At 49.0% G+C, this 17,299-nt stretch overlaps 7 protein-coding genes across 7 annotated transcripts; 2 read left to right on the top strand and 5 right to left on the bottom strand.

Annotated features, from left to right (window-relative positions):
- Nucleotides 1-1,437: 1,437 nt before the first annotated feature.
- On the bottom strand, nucleotides 1,438-3,516 carry AFUA_2G02450 (leucine-rich repeat domain-containing protein). The gene is made up of 2 exons (XM_744287.2): nucleotides 2,606-3,516; nucleotides 1,438-2,556 (listed from the first exon to the last, which is right to left on the bottom strand). Exons 1-2 carry the CDS (start codon nucleotides 3,232-3,234, stop codon nucleotides 1,593-1,595), a joined length of 1,593 nt encoding a protein of 530 aa, XP_749380.1. The 5' UTR covers nucleotides 3,235-3,516; the 3' UTR covers nucleotides 1,438-1,592.
- Nucleotides 3,517-3,786: 270 nt separating this feature from the next.
- AFUA_2G02440 (uncharacterized protein) lies at nucleotides 3,787-5,366 on the bottom strand. Its single transcript, XM_077804054.1, has one exon. The coding sequence runs from the start codon at nucleotides 4,692-4,694 to the stop codon at nucleotides 4,335-4,337; it is 360 nt and encodes a 119-aa protein (XP_077659899.1). The 5' UTR covers nucleotides 4,695-5,366; the 3' UTR covers nucleotides 3,787-4,334.
- Nucleotides 5,367-6,317: 951 nt separating this feature from the next.
- AFUA_2G02430 (MGR2/ROMO1 family protein) lies at nucleotides 6,318-8,366 on the bottom strand. The gene is made up of 5 exons (XM_744285.2): nucleotides 8,115-8,366; nucleotides 8,012-8,038; nucleotides 7,917-7,946; nucleotides 7,772-7,862; nucleotides 6,318-7,649 (listed from the first exon to the last, which is right to left on the bottom strand). Exons 1-5 carry the CDS (start codon nucleotides 8,167-8,169, stop codon nucleotides 7,526-7,528), a joined length of 327 nt encoding a protein of 108 aa, XP_749378.1. The 5' UTR covers nucleotides 8,170-8,366; the 3' UTR covers nucleotides 6,318-7,525.
- A 2-nt stretch (nucleotides 8,367-8,368) lies between these two features.
- On the top strand, nucleotides 8,369-12,091 carry AFUA_2G02420 (uncharacterized protein). The gene is made up of 3 exons (XM_077804053.1): nucleotides 8,369-8,749; nucleotides 8,871-10,195; nucleotides 10,261-12,091. Exons 2-3 carry the CDS (start codon nucleotides 9,077-9,079, stop codon nucleotides 11,380-11,382), a joined length of 2,241 nt encoding a protein of 746 aa, XP_077660218.1. The 5' UTR covers nucleotides 8,369-8,749; nucleotides 8,871-9,076; the 3' UTR covers nucleotides 11,383-12,091.
- A 189-nt stretch (nucleotides 12,092-12,280) lies between these two features.
- Nucleotides 12,281-12,433, top strand: AFUA_2G02410 (uncharacterized protein; the record flags this gene model as incomplete). Its single annotated transcript, XM_744283.1, has 1 exon — nucleotides 12,281-12,433. One exon carries the CDS (start codon nucleotides 12,281-12,283, stop codon nucleotides 12,431-12,433), a length of 153 nt encoding a protein of 50 aa, XP_749376.1.
- A 214-nt stretch (nucleotides 12,434-12,647) lies between these two features.
- AFUA_2G02400 (ribonuclease P subunit p20 family protein) lies at nucleotides 12,648-13,826 on the bottom strand (the record flags this gene model as incomplete). Its single annotated transcript, XM_744282.2, has 2 exons — nucleotides 13,372-13,826; nucleotides 12,648-13,297 (listed from the first exon to the last, which is right to left on the bottom strand). Exons 1-2 carry the CDS (start codon nucleotides 13,547-13,549, stop codon nucleotides 12,648-12,650), a joined length of 828 nt encoding a protein of 275 aa, XP_749375.2. The 5' UTR covers nucleotides 13,550-13,826.
- A 225-nt stretch (nucleotides 13,827-14,051) lies between these two features.
- AFUA_2G02390 (uncharacterized protein) lies at nucleotides 14,052-15,920 on the bottom strand. Its single transcript, XM_077804052.1, has 2 exons — nucleotides 15,841-15,920; nucleotides 14,052-15,760 (listed from the first exon to the last, which is right to left on the bottom strand). Exon 2 carries the CDS (start codon nucleotides 15,169-15,171, stop codon nucleotides 14,557-14,559), a length of 615 nt encoding a protein of 204 aa, XP_077659898.1. The 5' UTR covers nucleotides 15,172-15,760; nucleotides 15,841-15,920; the 3' UTR covers nucleotides 14,052-14,556.
- Between the last annotated feature and the right edge of the window lie 1,379 nt (nucleotides 15,921-17,299).

Genomic DNA, 17,299 nt, shown 5'->3' with positions numbered 1-17,299 from the left:
GGCCACCAGCAGTCATGCTGCTTTCCCTCTTAGGATATCTGAAGAACGCTAGTACAACGCATCTTAAGAACGGGAAATGCTCGAGACGAAGCGCGAACTTTTTGCAAGAGCAAGCAAAGTCCCCGGGATTATATGCAGCTGGACCTCTCGTCCTTTCGCAGCATTTGATAACCAATCTTTTAACATAGCGAACGTTGGCATTGCGGCAGAGCTCTTCAAATTTGCGAAAGGGAAAGCTATGACCCTGAGCTTCACGATCCAGGGGGATCAGAAAGGTTGGAACATCAAGCGTGTGGCGCTGTAATAGAACGCCTTATTCACTTGACGAAGGTCACAACATCTCATCACACGCTTCTCGTCCATATATGACAAGGAACAAGTATCCTCAGGACATCGCGCACAATAGTTTCTCACAATCTTTTATGCCTAATCAGCTCCTGTCTGGGGAAGTGATAGATCCTGATCTATTAACATACCTCATCATATAGCTCCATGGGTAGGGATGCTATCCCAGTCATTTTCTGTTCTGCGGATATGCTTTGCTTCAGTAGTTGTATGAGCAGATGAGGAGGGATAAAACAGGATAATGTCCTTGGTGGAATGTGTGTTTTTTAGTGATGCTTTGTCGTATCAGCATTATGTCAGAATCTTAAAATGAGTTTTCACGGCTCAGTGTTCTCAGAACCTGAGAATAATTCTGATATTACCAGGTTGGGACCATTCAAGAAGCCCTGGAAAGTATGGTTATCGGCGGTTAGTTGAACAGACCACCCAAGGTTAGAGTTGAAGCTGATGACTTACCATTCTCTCCAGTTCAAACTCACATGTCCGGATATCTTCACTTAACTTATGTAGGTAGTGCTAATCACTTGACTTAGCACCTCCTGGTGTATGTATGCAAGTATTCTGGCAATCTGAATCAAGAACCATCATCAAGGTAAGGTTTAGCCTCTCTCTTAAGGCTTTCTTTGCCTTGATATGCAGTGTGCTGGAGGATACGGCCCAAGATGGGTGGTGTTGATGAGGATGAAGCGCTCATCTCTTGTGTCTTACAGGTGAAGGGTCACCGTGGTGTAGCCCGTTTTCTGACGGTGTGCTGTTGTCGACGGTGAGGAAATTGGCGAACGGGTCGATGTCCAGTGTCCAAATCGATGATCGGACTGTGGACTCCTCAAGGTTCCATGGCTTTGGCGAAGCCTACATTCAAGTCTCCGACGGAACCATCAGCATACATGCCATTCAACAACTGAGCTATTGAACGGGGTTCTAGATAGAGCGCTTCAACGTTCACAGATGAAAGTGCCCGAAACACTGGATCGTCCTTCTGTTATAGGGCTGTCACATACCGTTAAGGATCTGATATCTGGTGAGTTTTCCGGGAAAAAAGTCCAAAAGAGAAGCTGTTGACCGAAAGTTGTCTTACTGAAAGAGGAACGAGGGGCTGAGTAGACGTCATAGCTTATGCTACAGAGCAATCAAATGCATGATGGCGAATATACACCAACATATGTACAGCATACATGATACAGTCTATCGACAGTCGCTTAGAATCACACAATGCACATGCCCATACCAACTTCCAAATGACGCTATTAGCCTTGTTGGCCAGTTTCCGCTTGGAGCATTGACTCTTCGGCTTCGGGAACGCATGCCCAACTGCAACCAAACCTTCGAAATGGCAATGGGCGTAGTTGCTCCCCAGGACACCGAGGTCTCTTGAGCCCGTTTTCGTAGGTGCTGCAGTCCCACCACTCAATCCATTCGGTGCGAGGAATTACGAAGCTCCGGTGACATATCGAGCAGCTTCTACCACCGGCATTTCTAACACCCTTAGCCTGTCGAAGGAGGCGAACCATTAATTCTGGATAGCCGATCATTTCGGACTCGGATATCTGGTCGCAATAGGCAGATTTGCTGAAAGCCAGGAGGGATACCTCACGCAACGAGGGTACATGGGACGGGGTATCGTCCGATGATCTCAACGGTAAGGCGCCGCTTTGGCCATCCGTTATGGGAATACCTTCCATGTTGAATCGTCGGATGGGGCTGATCGCCACTTGAATTGGGGCCCATGCTTCCTCAGGTGGGGGTCCTTCATAATGGCACGCTTTCAACGCCTCCTCCGGTGATGCTGCATCGCTGCCATCGGGCGTGTACCACCTTGTAACTTCTACATCATTGGTCTGAAGAAGGGGGTTGGGTCGGACCATCAGATGTTTCAGGTCACCCTTCCTGATTAACCATAGTAACTCCCAAGGAAGACACCGCAGGCGATTGACTGCAAGATTGATCTCTTGTAGCATTGTCAGCTTTCTTATAGCAGGAGGAATCTCCGTCAGCTTGTTGTTCCGCAAGCTGAGAACTCTGAGCGAGTCGAGTTCGAATATTTCTCCCGAAACCGCAGTAAGCGCATTGCCAGCCAGGAACAACCGCAGAAACGGTTTCAAGGAGCTGTAGCCCTCTTCCGATATTGGAGGCTCTCTGACTGAGGGCAACTTGGTGAGGTATTGAAGAGGACGGAGCAAGCCCGACGGAAGCGCTCTCAGATTGCCATTGCTGCAAGAGTTAGCGCAATTTCACATTACTCAAACAGAAATTTTCTCACCTCAAGTCGACGCTATCCTGCCCTTTTTCAAGACAGTCATTGACAATCGTCCTAGCGAGCTGATGTTCCCTCGGCTCCTCCACCTTCCTGGGACCCCGCGGCTGTGACACCGTCGGACGCAGCTGTGAATTCGCAGGTTGTGAACTGGCTGCGCCCATTTGTCTCTCACTGCACGCCCCAGCTGACGTAGAAGTCTGCATGTTCCGCATCAAGTCTTCCCCCCATATCGACGCATCCTCAGACGGCAAGAGCGATTCTGCCGTCGACTCATCACTTCCCATCCACACACCGCTATCCACAAGCCGCTTGTCCTTAAAGTCTGCTCTCTTCCGCTTCGGATCGACTACCGTCTCTCCCCACCAGGTCCCCCGGTAGCGTCGTTTCCTGCCCACTGCATCTCCAGAGGAGACGGGGGCGTTGTAGTTTTCAAGACCGGACGCAGGGATATCATCGCTGGAGAAGAGCGCAGGATCACTGGATGGCTGGCTGGAGCGGTCATCAAAGCGCGAGAGTCGGTATGTCTTTCTGAACGAGGAGGCAGTTGGAGGGTTTGCAGTGGAGGAACTGGAACTGGCGGGGGAGCGGTGCCGGATCCGTCGCGGCGGGGGAAGAGGGATTTCACTATCCATGCCGGGCGCAGCTCTTTTTCAGTGTATTTCAATAAAGTTGGTTATCAGTGAAGAACAATGAGATGGAATTCTTGTTTGTCTGCGACCACGCCACTTGTTTTGGACTGGGGCGCGTCACCTCCGGAGTGGGGAAAAGGATCTGCGACGGACGTCAACAGGCCTTAGCGAGCAGGCGCAATCGAGACCACGAGGGAGAATCTCAAGTCAGGCATGTGGAAGCCATGACGTCCGCAAGAATGTGGAATCAGACTGTCCGAGACGTGACGGTCAACCGGTGGTCAGTCGACTGTTTACCGAAAACGGCGCACGCGTCGGCTTCCAACTCCACGCGTTCTGCCAATCGGGCCGGGTGTTCCTCATAAGAGAACTCCACTTGATGATTAGACGGGAGCATCAAGCATTGACTATCTTCGTTTTGATCGGCAGAATACTATCTAAGGCTCAACATGGGGAATTGATTCAATTGATCTGATGCACTGGTCATTTAAAACCTGGGCGCTACCGTTTGGTTGTGTACCAGAGGTTACAGAAATGCAAATGGACGAAACCAGGCCAAGGGATTCTCTAATGAAGGGGAAAATGGATCTTGACCAGCAGCTTTGAAATTGCTATTAACTTGGCCTATGTACTACGCTATATGCAACATAATAGTATCCTCCAAGCTCAACAAACCACCTCGCAGGTCGAATGAAACCGAAACTCCGTGATCATAACCGTATAACCGGTAGACATCATGGAGGTAAAAGGGGAATAATCACCATCAACTCGTAGAAGAAGTCGTAAAAAGGGGTATATGAATCCAAAGCGCCTCGACCACTGCCTCATTCTTCAAATCGTAGAATCTCAGACGAGGAGGAAGAAGAAGTTGTGGAAAGAAAGAAAGAAAGAATCAAAAGTATGAATATAATCGAAGACCGCATTCGAAGTAACAAGGTGATATACCATGAGGGCATAACCTGTACTTCACTTGGCGCGTAGAAAAGAATTCAATGAACTCGTTCGCAAGCTGCCAGGGAGCGACGAGCGCGATGTTGATCAAGTACAGCTCTCGCATTGTGCTTATTTGCAACGCAAACAAAGTCGGATTGCTGTTCATTCAATTACAGCGCAGCACCCAAAAGGATGGCAACGGATCCGGCGACGAGCGCGACAGGCATACGGACATCGGCAACACTTCCCGCTCCAGAATGATTCACGAGGCCAGATGCGGACGGAGTGCTGGACGCAGGAGTCGAAGTGGCAGCAGCACTGCTGCTGGCAACCCAGCTGCTAGAGGGAGTAGCAGAGCCTGAGGGAATGACATAGGAGCTGACGCTTGCGGAAGCTCCTGGGGTCTCTGAATTCACGCGAATCAGCGTCTTGGTGATGGTTTGGGTGTAGGTCGAAGTGGTGGTATCTGCGGCGACAAGCTGGGTCGCGGCCAGGCAGAGTACGGACGAAACAATGGCATTGATCTTCATATTGACAGGATGGATGAAAATCGCCGGGTTTTATAGACACCTAGGAAATTGATGTTGTGCACGCGACAGCACTATATTCGTATGAATCGATTGAGATATCCTTATTCAAGGGTAAGGATCGAGAACGCAATGCGCAAGAGAGCAAGGTGTGTATCTGCGATGATTGGACGCAGCACCGTAATTTGCGATCGTTGTGTAAGGTTGACCAAGGTTGACAGACTGGGATGAAGGAGCGCTGAGAAGTCAAGACTCGGTACGCGAACGAGTGAGCGCCGGAGTCAAGAAGTAAAGGAGGTTATTGTAAGGAACGTGGGGAGCACTGCTCGAGGGCTAAGAAGGAGTGTAAGTGGAATAATATTCCCCAGACAACGAACGTGTGAAGGAGGTTTTATGAAGGAGAAATTCCAAACCAGACAGGGGCGGCGCTTTGTTATTTAATAACATGCGTCTGTTTTTGCAGCTTGGCCTGGGGGGAATTTCTTAACCAATCGCAAGGGGTCCGTCCATCCCATCAATGTACACTATACGAGATTTTTACTTTGTTTTCTATTGGGCTGAGTTGTCCTAACTCATAAGGTATGCTAGCTTAGTTGGTGACTTGGTTCGCCATCACTGCTCATACTGGTAGTCTAGTCCACAGTTCATGAACAGCGGTAGTAGTCTTAAGGGTCCAGACAGACGATGAAAACCTTTTCCTTAGAATTGTGGAGCGAATGGCGAGGATCAAGTTGTAGCCGCCTGACTAGTTGGAACTCCGTGGAGGTTCCTGAAGAAGGAAGACCTCGTCATCAAAGCGGATCGTTGTGTGATGTGTGTGGCCGACAATGGATGGTTGGAAGGGCTCAACTGTGCATGCGACTTCATAAACCTACTCCGTAAACTCGCCCCAGGAACGCCATGGGATGATTCGCTGCAGGGGCACTAGGAGCCCCGACAAACGAGATTAGTACATCTCTAGTGCCTCACCGGAAATTGGCGCATCGTCACTTCGTCAGGTACGATCGAAGTTACTGGACCATTTAATCAAATGGACCCTCACCAGACCAGTGTTCTTTTACCTTGTTGGGTTGCACTTCTGGCTGGGAAGAGTAGAGAAATTCTCAGAAGCAACAAACACCACTTTGATTATTTGAGCATCACTCCTAGGGGATCTTCGTCCTTCATTCAACTCCTGTAGAAATGGTGGTCCTAAATTCCAGAACTTCCTTCTGGCGCTCACCTCCCATTGTCTCTGGGCTGTTTCACGCAGGTCTGAGAGCGGCATGTTGAGTGTCGCACCTTTGGAGTTCGAACCCTCAGGGACCTAAACTCACCCCGTGGCGCAGCATCATCGACTGAATTGGTTGATGAATATAGGAGATCGGAGGATTTCTCACAGAAAGCTTCTCGTAATGAATAACTCTGTCAACTCTGTTTCCTGGGGCGAATCGTGCCAGCTAAGCGCGAGATTACATGCGTTGGCTAAACTCCAATAGTCCCTGATGGCAAATGGCAAAGTAAAAATTCCCAACTCGTCACACCGTCTACGAAGGAACTAACAAACTCAGTGGATGCAAGCAAACGGCACCAAATCCGATTATCCAGTCTTAGTTCATCCACCTGTTCGGCTGTTCCTGAAAATCCAGTCATGACCCACGGAAAGGTGGCTCCAGGCACTCCATTATGCCTGAGGTTTCCACAGGTCTAAGGTCACTCGGAGCAGTATTATCATTGGAAAGGGGACTGACGCAACGATACTATTAACAATAATTATCAAGGTTCGATGGAGTGTACACGATTCTTAATACTGTTCCTGAGAGAGGGTCTCCCATAGATCATCTCTCACTGCCTCGGCTCCAGGGAGTAGACTACTGGTTTTTGCCCTACTGAAATCTAAGCGTTCAGATCAACATGATCGTCAAGGTTCACCGAGCAACTGCTCAAACTTCTCTTTCCGGTCTCTTTCCGCCCTGGTGTACTCAAGTATGATCATCTTTCATTGAAGCAAGGGCACGATGATCGGTATTCCACGAAGTAAAAAGGTGGCCATGCATACATCTCTGCATTAACACTTCATGTTACCTGCCCAATCTCGTTGTCACCACCAGCTCAATACATCGTCAGGCAGAATTGTGATTAGGTCAAAGCGCGTTATTGCAGTCCTTCAGTCACCTCTCTCTTGAATAAAGGCAGCAGCATACAATATCCTGTCGTGCATCGACAATTGGACACTAATCAATGCCCGTACATCTCCTCAGAGGTGGGGTCATTTCGAGCCCAAAAAAACGGCTAGTTGCCATGTACGGAGTACGGATGATTGTCCACTTCCTTGGACCTCGAAGATTTTCAGAGCTCGACATGCCAGCATTCTGTCTGGCCAGTTGTTCAATACGGCTGATGAGCAACTTGCCAGGGTCCTCATAGTTTAAGGTTAGTTGAAACTTTTACCAACGTAATGACATAATGATTGCACCTATACCATAGCTCTTTCTATACTAACCATGGATGCGTTGCTTCAATATTCAATGTTATGCGACCAATTGATTTGATATCTCATCAATCTTCTCATTAAATGATATCCCTTGGTTCAACGCCAGAAAAAAAGTGCATCGCTGGAGGCACCTTCCATCCGACCCAATGTTCGATGCCTCCATGTTATGTACAAGAGGTAGGGAGAGTCCCTCCGCTGCGCCGACATTTTGCAGCCATCCAGCAGCAAATAGCCACACCGCGTGTCTTGCTCCCTGCAGTACAAAAGGTTCCTATCCCGGTAAATAATATTGTACAAGTCGTCCCCACGGGTCGTGACATATCTCCCTCTCACTTTCTGCGGCAGAAGCAGTATTATTCGCCTACTGACGCATGGGTCGTAGAGGAGACTGACGAGGAAGCATCATTGGGGGACCCCGAGCACGCAGCCAAGCGTCGTTGTGAGGCCCTTCGGTACGGATAACACTACCAATCGACATGAAAAGACTGTCGGGAAGCAAGTATAGCATTAGCACAAGAAAATTCGGCCGGGACAATTTGAATCTCCTCGGTCCATATAACAGATGGCAATATCAAATGTAAGATGCTGGCTAGAAAAAAAAGCTTACCCGAAAGTTGCACCCGAACCAAGCATGTATTTTCCCAAAGTGCGCATCACACCGTTAGGCCCAGCGCCATACTGGAAGATAGTGACGGTTCCTTAGACCATGTAAGCGACATATTCGCATAAATCGGTATTTTAATGGCACGAACCGATGATAAATCCCATGATACCACCAACGGCTAGAAAGAACGCTTTGTTTAGCGACACTTCCATGCGAAAGGACGTTAAGTTTCCGCAAACTCACTCGATCCCATCAGAGCACCCATCTTCACTGTCGCACACAGTTAGCTCACTATCTACAGATGTACGTAGACATAGTCAAGTGACCCAGTGGTCTCCAAACTCACTCTTGTCAAAGGTGGAGGGGCCGTGGCCTTGAGGCGGAGCTGCAACGACAGGCATTTTTGAGAAACAAGGGAGGAAATATACTGTTTTTCTGAATGCACCAAGCGCTTGAGGGAGATATCGAAGACGGGATGTCAGGGTCCCAATGCAGTTTGTGCAGGTCTTTGATGCTAAGCAGCTTCTTATTGAGCAGCCAAAGCTCCAAAAGGTCACTCCACCTACAGAGCCGCGGGCCTATTCCGTCAGGTGCACGTGACCTGGAAGAACATCCTGTGCATTTTGAAGCGGCTCCTTGTTTCATGATGGCACGTGCGTAGTCACGTGGATAAAGGCCTCAGGCGTCCAAAGGCCTAAACTGACCTCCTCTCCTGTTGTGGTGTTTGTGCATCCCATGTGAATTATCTTGGAACTTCCAGCCTTTGTGCGTCAAAATTATAGCTGTGTCAACGGTCCAGAAGCCTGTATAAGGCGGCAGTCCCGTCACTTGCCTCCTTCCTTCCCCTTGGACGGCGTTCTTTCATCAACCGGTCGCTTCCCCGGCTCGGACCAAGAATCACACGGCTCCCTTGACTTGACGCACCCAGTGTCTCATTTCCATACTTTATCTTAACTTTGCTCTCCGGATTCCATTTCAGAGGTAGGTTTAACATCTCGTCTTTTGAACACAGGCCTCAGCGACTGTGTATTTGCTTGCTTTTTGGTGGAAATGACACGAGTTTGGTTATTTTGGCATAGGAACAATGCTAACGTGACCTCAGTATCGGTAGGGATCAAAACCCGGGCATCGCAACAATTCAGCACCAATTAGTCTTCATCATAAACAATCAGAGACGAGGCTTGGTAGTCGATAAATCATTGATATTTTAAACATTTATCGACTCGCTCCTCGACTTCGCGCCCATGCGATAGGTGGTGTTCGCACATTGAGTTTCTAATATTGTCTATCACGCCAGGCCATTTCTCCATGACTGCTGTTGCATCACCGCCTAGTGTGCAAGAAGGTCCTCGCTTGGGATGGTACGACTCTGGTAAAGGAGGACAAGGAGCCCTGACTTCAATGAACGACGAAGTTTCACGGATGTTCATGCCACGGAAGTCGATTCAGAGATCCAACTCCTCGTCGTCGTTAGGATCAAACTCCTCCACCTCCACCGTAGTCGCCGGTTCACAAAACGTTCATGCAGTACAAAGTAACACCGCTGAATCTTGCACCTGGTCTTCGAAGAAAAAGTCCTCCAGGAGCATTTGGCCGAGTACCAAGTCTGAACCGGCAACTGGAGTGAGTACCACACGCACGCAGGTGATGCCTGCATTCTCCTCTGGACCCGGTGCTACTTCGGCCATGTCCGTTCTCCATCAGCCTTCGTCTATTGTTCCCTCGCAGCACATGCTCCAGTCTTCCCAGCAAAACGGCGTCCGCGCTGGCAGCGCGCCATCTGGGGAGCCGCCGGCCATATTGACGCTTCTGCCAATCAACGGCACCTTTGAGAAGAAGCAGATCACTGTTCCTTTTTACCCAGAGGTTTTGCGAATTGGACGGCAAACAAATGCGAAAACTGTTCCTACCCCTGTGAACGGGTTTTTCGATTCCAAGGTGCTTTCTCGACAACACGCGGAGATATGGGCGGACAAGAGTGGCAAAATCTGGATTCGAGATGTCAAATCGTCGAACGGGACCTTTGTCAATGGCCAGCGCCTGTCTCCGGAGAACCGCGAGTCGGAACCACACGAACTTCGCGAAAACGACACCCTGGAGCTGGGGATTGACATCGTCAGTGAGGATCAAAAGACGATCGTCCATCACAAGGTCTCCGCTAAAGTTGAGCACGCTGGGATCTATGGGACTATGCCAAACATCTTCGACCTCACCCTAGGAGATTTGGATCCCGCTTCTGGTAACGGTCTTCTCCCTTCCCCGCTCAGTCAGCCCCTGTCACATCTCCGAGGGCGGTCTGGGAGCGCGATGAGCAATAGAAGCTCACAAAGCGCTGCGAGCAGTCAACTCAGTGCATTGCAGCAGCAACGTCAGATGAACTACTGGAATTCTCCAATATCCATCGAACAGATTGTCAAGCGGCTTACAGTACGTTTGTTGCTCGCCTTTCCTCCAAAGGTTGCATCCCACTAATTCTTTTTTCTTGTGTCTAGAGTGAAATGAAACAGGCAAAGCAGCAAGCTCAAGATCTCCGGCAAACCGATGAATTTTTGACTTCTTTGACGAAACAGGGTCACCAAGAAAGAGAGAAAGCAAAGCACTCGCCACCAGACAGTGGTGTCTCGCGTCAAGTCAACGGCAGACCTAAAATGCCGCGCGTTGATTCTTTCTCAAGATTCTCAGATCCCCCTGCACCACCACCACAGCAACCACTTCCCGAAAAGCCTGATGCACCACCCCGCACGGGTGCAGATGCATTCTCTCCTCTCAAACGGTCAGATACAGAGAAGCCGAAATTAGGTTCGAATAACTCTCCTGCTTCGCGTGAGTCCAGTCAAATTCTGTCTTTGATTGAGGCATTGTCGTCCGCCAAGCGGGAGCTGGATAGTCAGGGTGCCCGGGTAAAGGAATTGGAGACTCTATTGCTGCAAGAACGCAACGCACGGGAGTCTGCGGAGGAGAAGGCCAGAAATCTGGAGCTGCAGGCAAAGGGCGTCAACGGAGAATCGCTCGAACAGGGTATGAATGGTCGGTCTGATGATGCGGCGATCAGCGAGAAGCACGCGCATGAGCAGCCTGCCAACGCGGAATTGCCTCCTAACTCGGGCTCAGACAAATCATCTACCTCAGAAAGTCTAGCAGACACTCAGGCTTATCATTTGCAACTTCGCCTTGAAACGATGATGGAAGAAATGGAGGAAATGAAGAAGCAAGTCGCAATGTTTAGAAGTATGGCAGAAAAGGCGGAGAGTGAGACGGCGGAAGCGCGCAAGTCTTTGGCGGAGATGATCGAGACTCTGCGGCGTGAGCGTGCAGAGAAGTGCGAACTAAGCAACGAATCTGCAGCGAAGGACATTACTATTACTCGCGATGATTCGGCGACTGCCGATGCCGGCTATGTTGCCGGCGGAGAAGTCGAGGAGCAAGCGCATCCAAATACAACACCGTCATCGCCCTATACCAACGTCAATAATTCTGGCACGGCGTTCGCGAAACAGCCCTTGAAACACGATGTTCTGGAACAGACCAGCCCGTATGCGTCGATGCTTGGAGTGGTGCTTCTAGGGGTAGGCCTTATGGCATACCTGAACGGATGGCAGAAGATGGACAAGTAATTGCCTTCTCGACTGTCTTCTTCATCTTTCGGGACCTCGTCTTGAATTATGGTGTTGAGCGCATATGAGCACCGTCATCATCTTGTTTGGCCCTCGGCCTGTCCCTCCCTTTTTTTTAACCTTTCCTATTGTCTTGAGTGCTTAGCTTCCCACTGGTTGGTTCTCTCCTTTTCCTTCATGTACGCTGGCTACGGGCCCTTGATTCATTTCTTATCACAGGCTGATGGGGTATTTGGTGTTTGCTGTTTTCTTTACTCTCTCTTGACCCTGCAGTTATGACGTTGCATAACGTGCATCACCGGACCCTTCCACATTTCCTCCTGTTCTAGCGCCCTGTTGACCCAGTTACGACTTTCTGGCAGCAGTTGGTTTTCTAGTCATTTCATGTTAATGTCTCTTTCTTTTTCGGGGCAGTAGCAAGTCGCGTAGGGCTCACCCTCTGTGTATTAGTTCTATCATAGCAGCATCACTTCCTTTGAATTTTCCGCAAAGCGATGAATGACTTGTTTCCTTTTATGAATGCATAATCAATACATTGCCCAACTTTCTGGTTGCACTTCTGCGGATTACCAATAGCTCAATTCTCAGGATTACAATTAAGCTTTAACAGCGAATCTACACATGCCTCTGTCTGCATTATAATCGCGGCCTGAATAGCTTAGAAAAGTCTTCAGTGCGCTCGTGGATAGCTTTTACTAGTGAATTCTAAGATATTCTCACCTATATAGCTCATTACATGTTGTTTGCTGATAAGCGGAAGATATAATCCAAGATCTCCTCCATGGTAGACCAGGGCTATATATAATCATGATCATATCTCTCTGATAAGATAGTTCACAACGTTGACGTAACTCTAGCTCTAATTGCCGGATCAAGATGTAGTGCCTATGGGGACAATATGGCATATTCTCTTGATTTGAAGCAGCATCACTCATCACGGCTACGTAGATATCGGCCGGCTGCGACTGAATCGGCCACTATCAAGTCTGTCAACCAGAATGGTAGCGGAGGCAATGAGGTTGTGGGCATGCGTGTCGGATCGTTGCAGTAGATAAATGCGGTGGGCATTTCTGTAGGTATGACGCCTCGCACGGTGCCAGCTGACGCTGAGGCAGGGTGCACATTTGTATGGAGTCCTCGGTCTGCTACAGGAAACTCGCTCTGCGGAGGAATGTGGAAGGACACCATTCATAGCCACTATGAGGCTGCGACGCAACATGCGACCTGAGAGGCGAGTACTTTTTTAGTGCCATTCTCAGGGGTGTTCACTTAAGCGTCACGGCGATCTCCACCATGTTGACCCATCGCGTTCGTGTCTCCGGCAACTCCTCACTGGAGGCTGAGGCCAGAACATTCGCAGCGCGTTTCCTCTTCTTCGTTTCTGATTTCGATACAGGCTGCGCGGGAGCGTCGACAGACTGATCCGCGGCTGGCTGACCATCATCTTTCTCGTCTTCCTTCTTCTTCTGCGCCTGTTCCTGCTGCAGAACCCTCTCCGCCTCCACAATCGCCTTCCGCTTCGCCTCCTCGTCTTCCTCAATATCATCCACGACGAGCACACTCCCCGTCTTCACCCGCACGGCATACTCATTCCCCCGCTCCTCGAACCACCGCCCAACGCTTAGCGCCTTCTCGATCGCCCGGCCCGTGGCCTTGACAAACACCGCCTCCTCACTCAGCTGCTCCTGTCCACGCGCTACCTCAGCCAGCTTCTGCCGATCTGTCGTCTTGCTACTTGAGAGATTGACCGCCGCCGTGGCGCGTTTTTCAGCCTGTCGGAGAAGCTTCTGGACGCGTTTGACGGCGCTCATGAAGGGGGACTTGGTGGAGACGTAGACGATTTTCGGGACCGAGGCGCCGGCGTAGGGGGATGCGACGGGGGCATGTGGAATAGGGCGTTTTTGGACGCGAGCGTCTGTATTGGTCTTGTCAGTGGGTTTCCTTCCTCCAGTCAGGCGTCGAGTTGGGTAGGACAGGACAGTACAGTACATTTTGGGAGCTTGAGCATGTCTTTGTTCTTTTTCTCGAACTGGAGGGTTTTGACGAGAGGTTGTTTGGCCATGGTGGTGATGGGAGTTCTGGTGATTTGGTCAGGGTTTGCTCTAGTGACTGTATCTCTTGTTGTGTGCAACTGGTCTAATGGTGGTGCTCCGAATGATGCTATCATCAAAAGTTCCTATCGTTGGTCTTGGCAGTTGGCGGTGTTGGTGCCTTAGTGCCTCAGTCCCGACCATCAGGGACTTGCTCTCGAGTCTCCAGAAGTGTCTCATAGATATTGACGAGGAGTTAGAGTCGTGAAATATCATTAGAACTCTATGCAATCATCTGCAGCGTCCTGACAAGATTATTCTAAAGCTCAATATTATATGAATCTGAAAGGTACAGTGTTGCAGCACTCAAATACGGCAAAATGCCAGTCCAAAGTGCAGTATCCTACCACCGGCAACACGCAGCAATTCGAGGAAAAATTTCGGGTAAAAGACACAGATTGCTGCAGGATTCTACCGGCAATTCTAGGCTTTACTGTTGCCATAGGAAGGTTCGAAAAGTCCTCAAGTTTGGACCCGCAATCATGGCAGCAGCGTCTAGAACATTGCTCCCATGGGATCTAGATAGTTGGAAGGACCATTGTTCCTGCGCTACAAGAACCAACGTAATCCAGCCAGAATTCGGATTCCACCTCCAGCAAAGTTAAATTCGCTGGGCCGGCCATTTCCGACTAGGTAGAACAGTTGAGATATTATCTCTCTATCCAATGAGACAAACACCGAGGACAACCGCTGCTCATATCGGAATTGTGGGGAACAACTGCGACGGATCAATGTCGATAGAGTCAATCGGCAAACTTTAAAGGGCCTACCTCTCTAGGGTGATGACTTTCTGACACAATCTAATTAATTAGTGAGACGGAGACATGAGCGTATTGCTGGCTCTACAATGAGGGAGTATTGAACAAAGTTTCTAATCTCTTATTTTGTCGAACCTAACGCAAACCAAGCCTCGACATTCATTGATTGATAAGGTATGAAAAGACGTCGCTAGTATCTAACAGTATCTGCTCGCTCAGTCGCTTGCCCAATAAAGACTATTCGTAACTTCGTAAGATCCGTCATAACCGCGTAGAGGTGCGCGGACAGTCTCAATGGTGTGTGATTCGAAAGCAATTGAAGTGGGTCAGAAGACGGCATTCGTATGTAATATGGAAGAAGGACAGGTGAACATCCTCCGCCCCGGCACAAGCATGGATGCATATTTCCGACTCTTGGTAGCAAATCTGTTCTTCTTTTCCGTTGCCCGTTGAAATGTATCGCTCTTGTGAGACCCGTGTGACGACGTACGCGCCAATGAATTGGCCTTTTCCGATCCAGAGCCTCGAGGTGTGCCTGTGACGGAGCGACGGCGAATCATCGTCTTGACTATCCTGGAAACTTGTTCTCGGAAGGCAAAAATATCCATCTCGGTCGTATCGTTGGCTCCATAGTTGGGTCCGTTGTCTTCGTAGTAACTCAGACGGTGCATCTGATGTCTGCGTTCTTTCTGGGTTGCTTCCATCGTGTTGCGAAGAACAGCGGTATGGCCGACGCAACGACGCAGATTGGGCGACGGCGACGCAGTTTCTTGTTGCAATTTGTCATGGGACATATTTGCTACCTTGTAGGGCACGGCAGCTTTCCTGGCGATAGGAAGTAGACGACTATTGATCCGTGAAACCCGGCGGAAAAAGGTAGCAGCAGTCGGAAGTACTTCCACTTCCTCAGAAAGACCTTTGGGGCGATGGAACCCAGACATCGCATTCAAGGTGCTCCTCTTGGAGTTACCTTTCACTTAAAGGGTGTGAACTTCATCAACGATTTGTTGTCGCTGGATTCGGGTCGCGCAGGGACCAGAGACCTTATATCTTCGTCCAGGAGAATCGATGAAAGCTATTTAACTTCACAGCCTCTTTCTCAAAATGGACAAAGGCCGGGGATGACCGATCACTTAGGCTATCATGTATAGCTCCACTTTTCGTGGCCGTCCATGGTTCACGAAGATCTTCTTCCTGTCAACTGCTGCGTCCCGCAGGCTGGACGCCAGCCACCAACTCTATTGACCTCCAACCGAGAACTTGAATGGGCTCTCTCTCCTCCCTATTTGAGATAGTGGTGTTTGTGTTTCGAGAGTGGCGAGTTATCAGATCGAGTCTTTGATATCATGACTTGGCCATTGTAGAGCGCGGTCATGAATAAACCAACAGTGATAATGATATAGTCATTGCCAGCCAATGAACGCGTAGCCACCAAGATGAATGGTTGATCCGACCTGATATAATGCATTGAGTTTGCCAGCCAAAGTGTACCTCTTCCATCTCAGAAAAAGTATGGGGCACTAATCAGTTCTATACAGTCATCATTGCATTAATGCTCGCTGTGAGGTTGTTCCAATATGGTTAGAAATGATAGTCATTAATTCACTCACTGCGTAGTTTCATGGTCGTTCAGCCCCAATGCGAGGCCCCTTCAGATGCGTATTAGTTCTAGCCCCCTTACAGAAACGGATGTTAGAGAAAGCTGGTAAAGGACTGGGATGAAAGACGGCTGTGGAAACCTTTGACGCCTGAGGCACCACATTCTGGCCTCCTCATGAATTTCTCCCTTGTCTCTTTTGCACCCTTACTTTATGAAGCATCCCCTTCACCAAGTGGGGTGTATTGAAATCTATCTTAGCCTTGAAATGCTCGTGGTGTCTTTGATTTGCCATTCATATATGACATTTTTTTTTGGTTCCTCCCTTTCCTCGATATTGCATTTTGGATTCTGATTTCTGACTTTCATGAAGATGTCAATTTTGTTACTGTGTACAGCACCTCCATTGATCTCGTTAGCAAGAGAGATTACCACGTTCTAGCGCGATGTCGGACTTGAGGACTAGTTTCGAATATAAATGATCACAGCCAGAGGAGTCGCTAAGCGCTTGCAAGCATGGCAGGTCAAGAAAAGCCCTCTGACAAGCACTCTCAGGGGGCGCTACAGTTCGGTCAATAGACACGATACTTCGTGTCGCTGACACTCCATAAACCTCTTAGCCCACTCGTACTTTCTGAAACAGCTCTTTGGGCTTGAAGACACAAAGCATAATGCGTAACAGCTGACACCGTTGAACCGTTCTTCCTGGTCTGGTGCCTAGATGACCAAGCCCTGGAGATCTGTGCCTGTGAAACCACAATTGCTCCACTTGGACCAGCATGCTGCTTGGCGTGATATCAGGTTATGTATGGTGTAGATGCACGGTCCAGCATGATTGATTCAATGTTCTGGAGAGAATGGGTCTGAGTCCATCTTCAAGGTGATAGGCTGTTCCTTGTAAGAGCATCACAGTACCCTGTGCAAGACCCTGACAGGTAGCCTGGCTGACGGGCCTCAAACCCATAAAATTGCCAGGGACCGTTGCAAGAAGGCTTGATGCCATCCACCCTGTGCAGGGGTGACTAGGTAAATCTGTCAAAGGCTTGAAACGATAGAGGCCAAGAGATGAAGACGAGGAAGAAAAGATGGAAGGGGAAACAAATGATATACGGAGTAGGAGAATGATACTGAACTATATTTAGTGTCTAGGTAGACATCATGAAGCTAGACAATGACATTAAGGATAGATGTCCAACTATTTAGTCTAAGCTGAAGCATAATGCACGCTTTCTTTCATCATCCAAAGCTTAGTGCACGTCAAATGCCAAATGTTTATGTCAGTAAGGTTTGATTTGCAAACAGACCGAATAGCTGTAGCAAGTGGTCATCGAGGTATTCAACCATAGATGATGAACAGATATGTCTCTGTTGACTACGTAGATTTTACTTATTCACCAGTAGAAATGCTAGAGTGAGACTCAGTCAGATCTGGGTACCTACTTCCTGACAATGAATCTTCAACTTGAGAAACA

Source organism: Aspergillus fumigatus, chromosome 2 (assembly GCF_000002655.1).
Source record: "Aspergillus fumigatus Af293 chromosome 2, whole genome shotgun sequence".
NCBI lineage: Eukaryota > Fungi > Ascomycota > Eurotiomycetes > Eurotiales > Aspergillaceae > Aspergillus > Aspergillus fumigatus.
The sequence above is the reverse complement of the archived record's forward strand: the minus strand, read 5'-3'. Positions and strand labels throughout refer to the sequence as shown.

What these genes read in the sequence shown, in the direction of transcription:
- AFUA_2G02390 (XM_077804052.1), bottom strand. Translation starts at nt 15,171, where the DNA reads ATGTCTGGGTTCCATCGCCCCAAAGGTCTTTCTGAGGAAGTGGAAGTA.
- AFUA_2G02430 (XM_744285.2), bottom strand. Translation starts at nt 8,169, where the DNA reads ATGCCTGTCGTTGCAGCTCCGCCTCAAGGCCACGGCCCCTCCACCTTT. An exon ending in CCCCTCCACCTTTGACAAGA is followed by an intron (nt 8,039 to 8,114) that starts GTGAGTTTGGAG and finishes TGTGTGCGACAG; the next exon opens with TGAAGATGGGTGCTCTGATG. An exon ending in GGTTCGGGTGCAACTTTCGG is followed by an intron (nt 7,650 to 7,771) that starts GTAAGCTTTTTT and finishes GCTTCCCGACAG; the next exon opens with TCTTTTCATGTCGATTGGTA.
- AFUA_2G02440 (XM_077804054.1), bottom strand. Translation starts at nt 4,694, where the DNA reads ATGAAGATCAATGCCATTGTTTCGTCCGTACTCTGCCTGGCCGCGACC.
- AFUA_2G02450 (XM_744287.2), bottom strand. Translation starts at nt 3,234, where the DNA reads ATGGATAGTGAAATCCCTCTTCCCCCGCCGCGACGGATCCGGCACCGC. An exon ending in CAGGATAGCGTCGACTTGAG is followed by an intron (nt 2,557 to 2,605) that starts GTGAGAAAATTT and finishes TAACTCTTGCAG; the next exon opens with CAATGGCAATCTGAGAGCGC.
- AFUA_2G02420 (XM_077804053.1), top strand. Translation starts at nt 9,077, where the DNA reads ATGACTGCTGTTGCATCACCGCCTAGTGTGCAAGAAGGTCCTCGCTTG. An exon ending in AGATTGTCAAGCGGCTTACA is followed by an intron (nt 10,196 to 10,260) that starts GTACGTTTGTTG and finishes TCTTGTGTCTAG; the next exon opens with AGTGAAATGAAACAGGCAAA.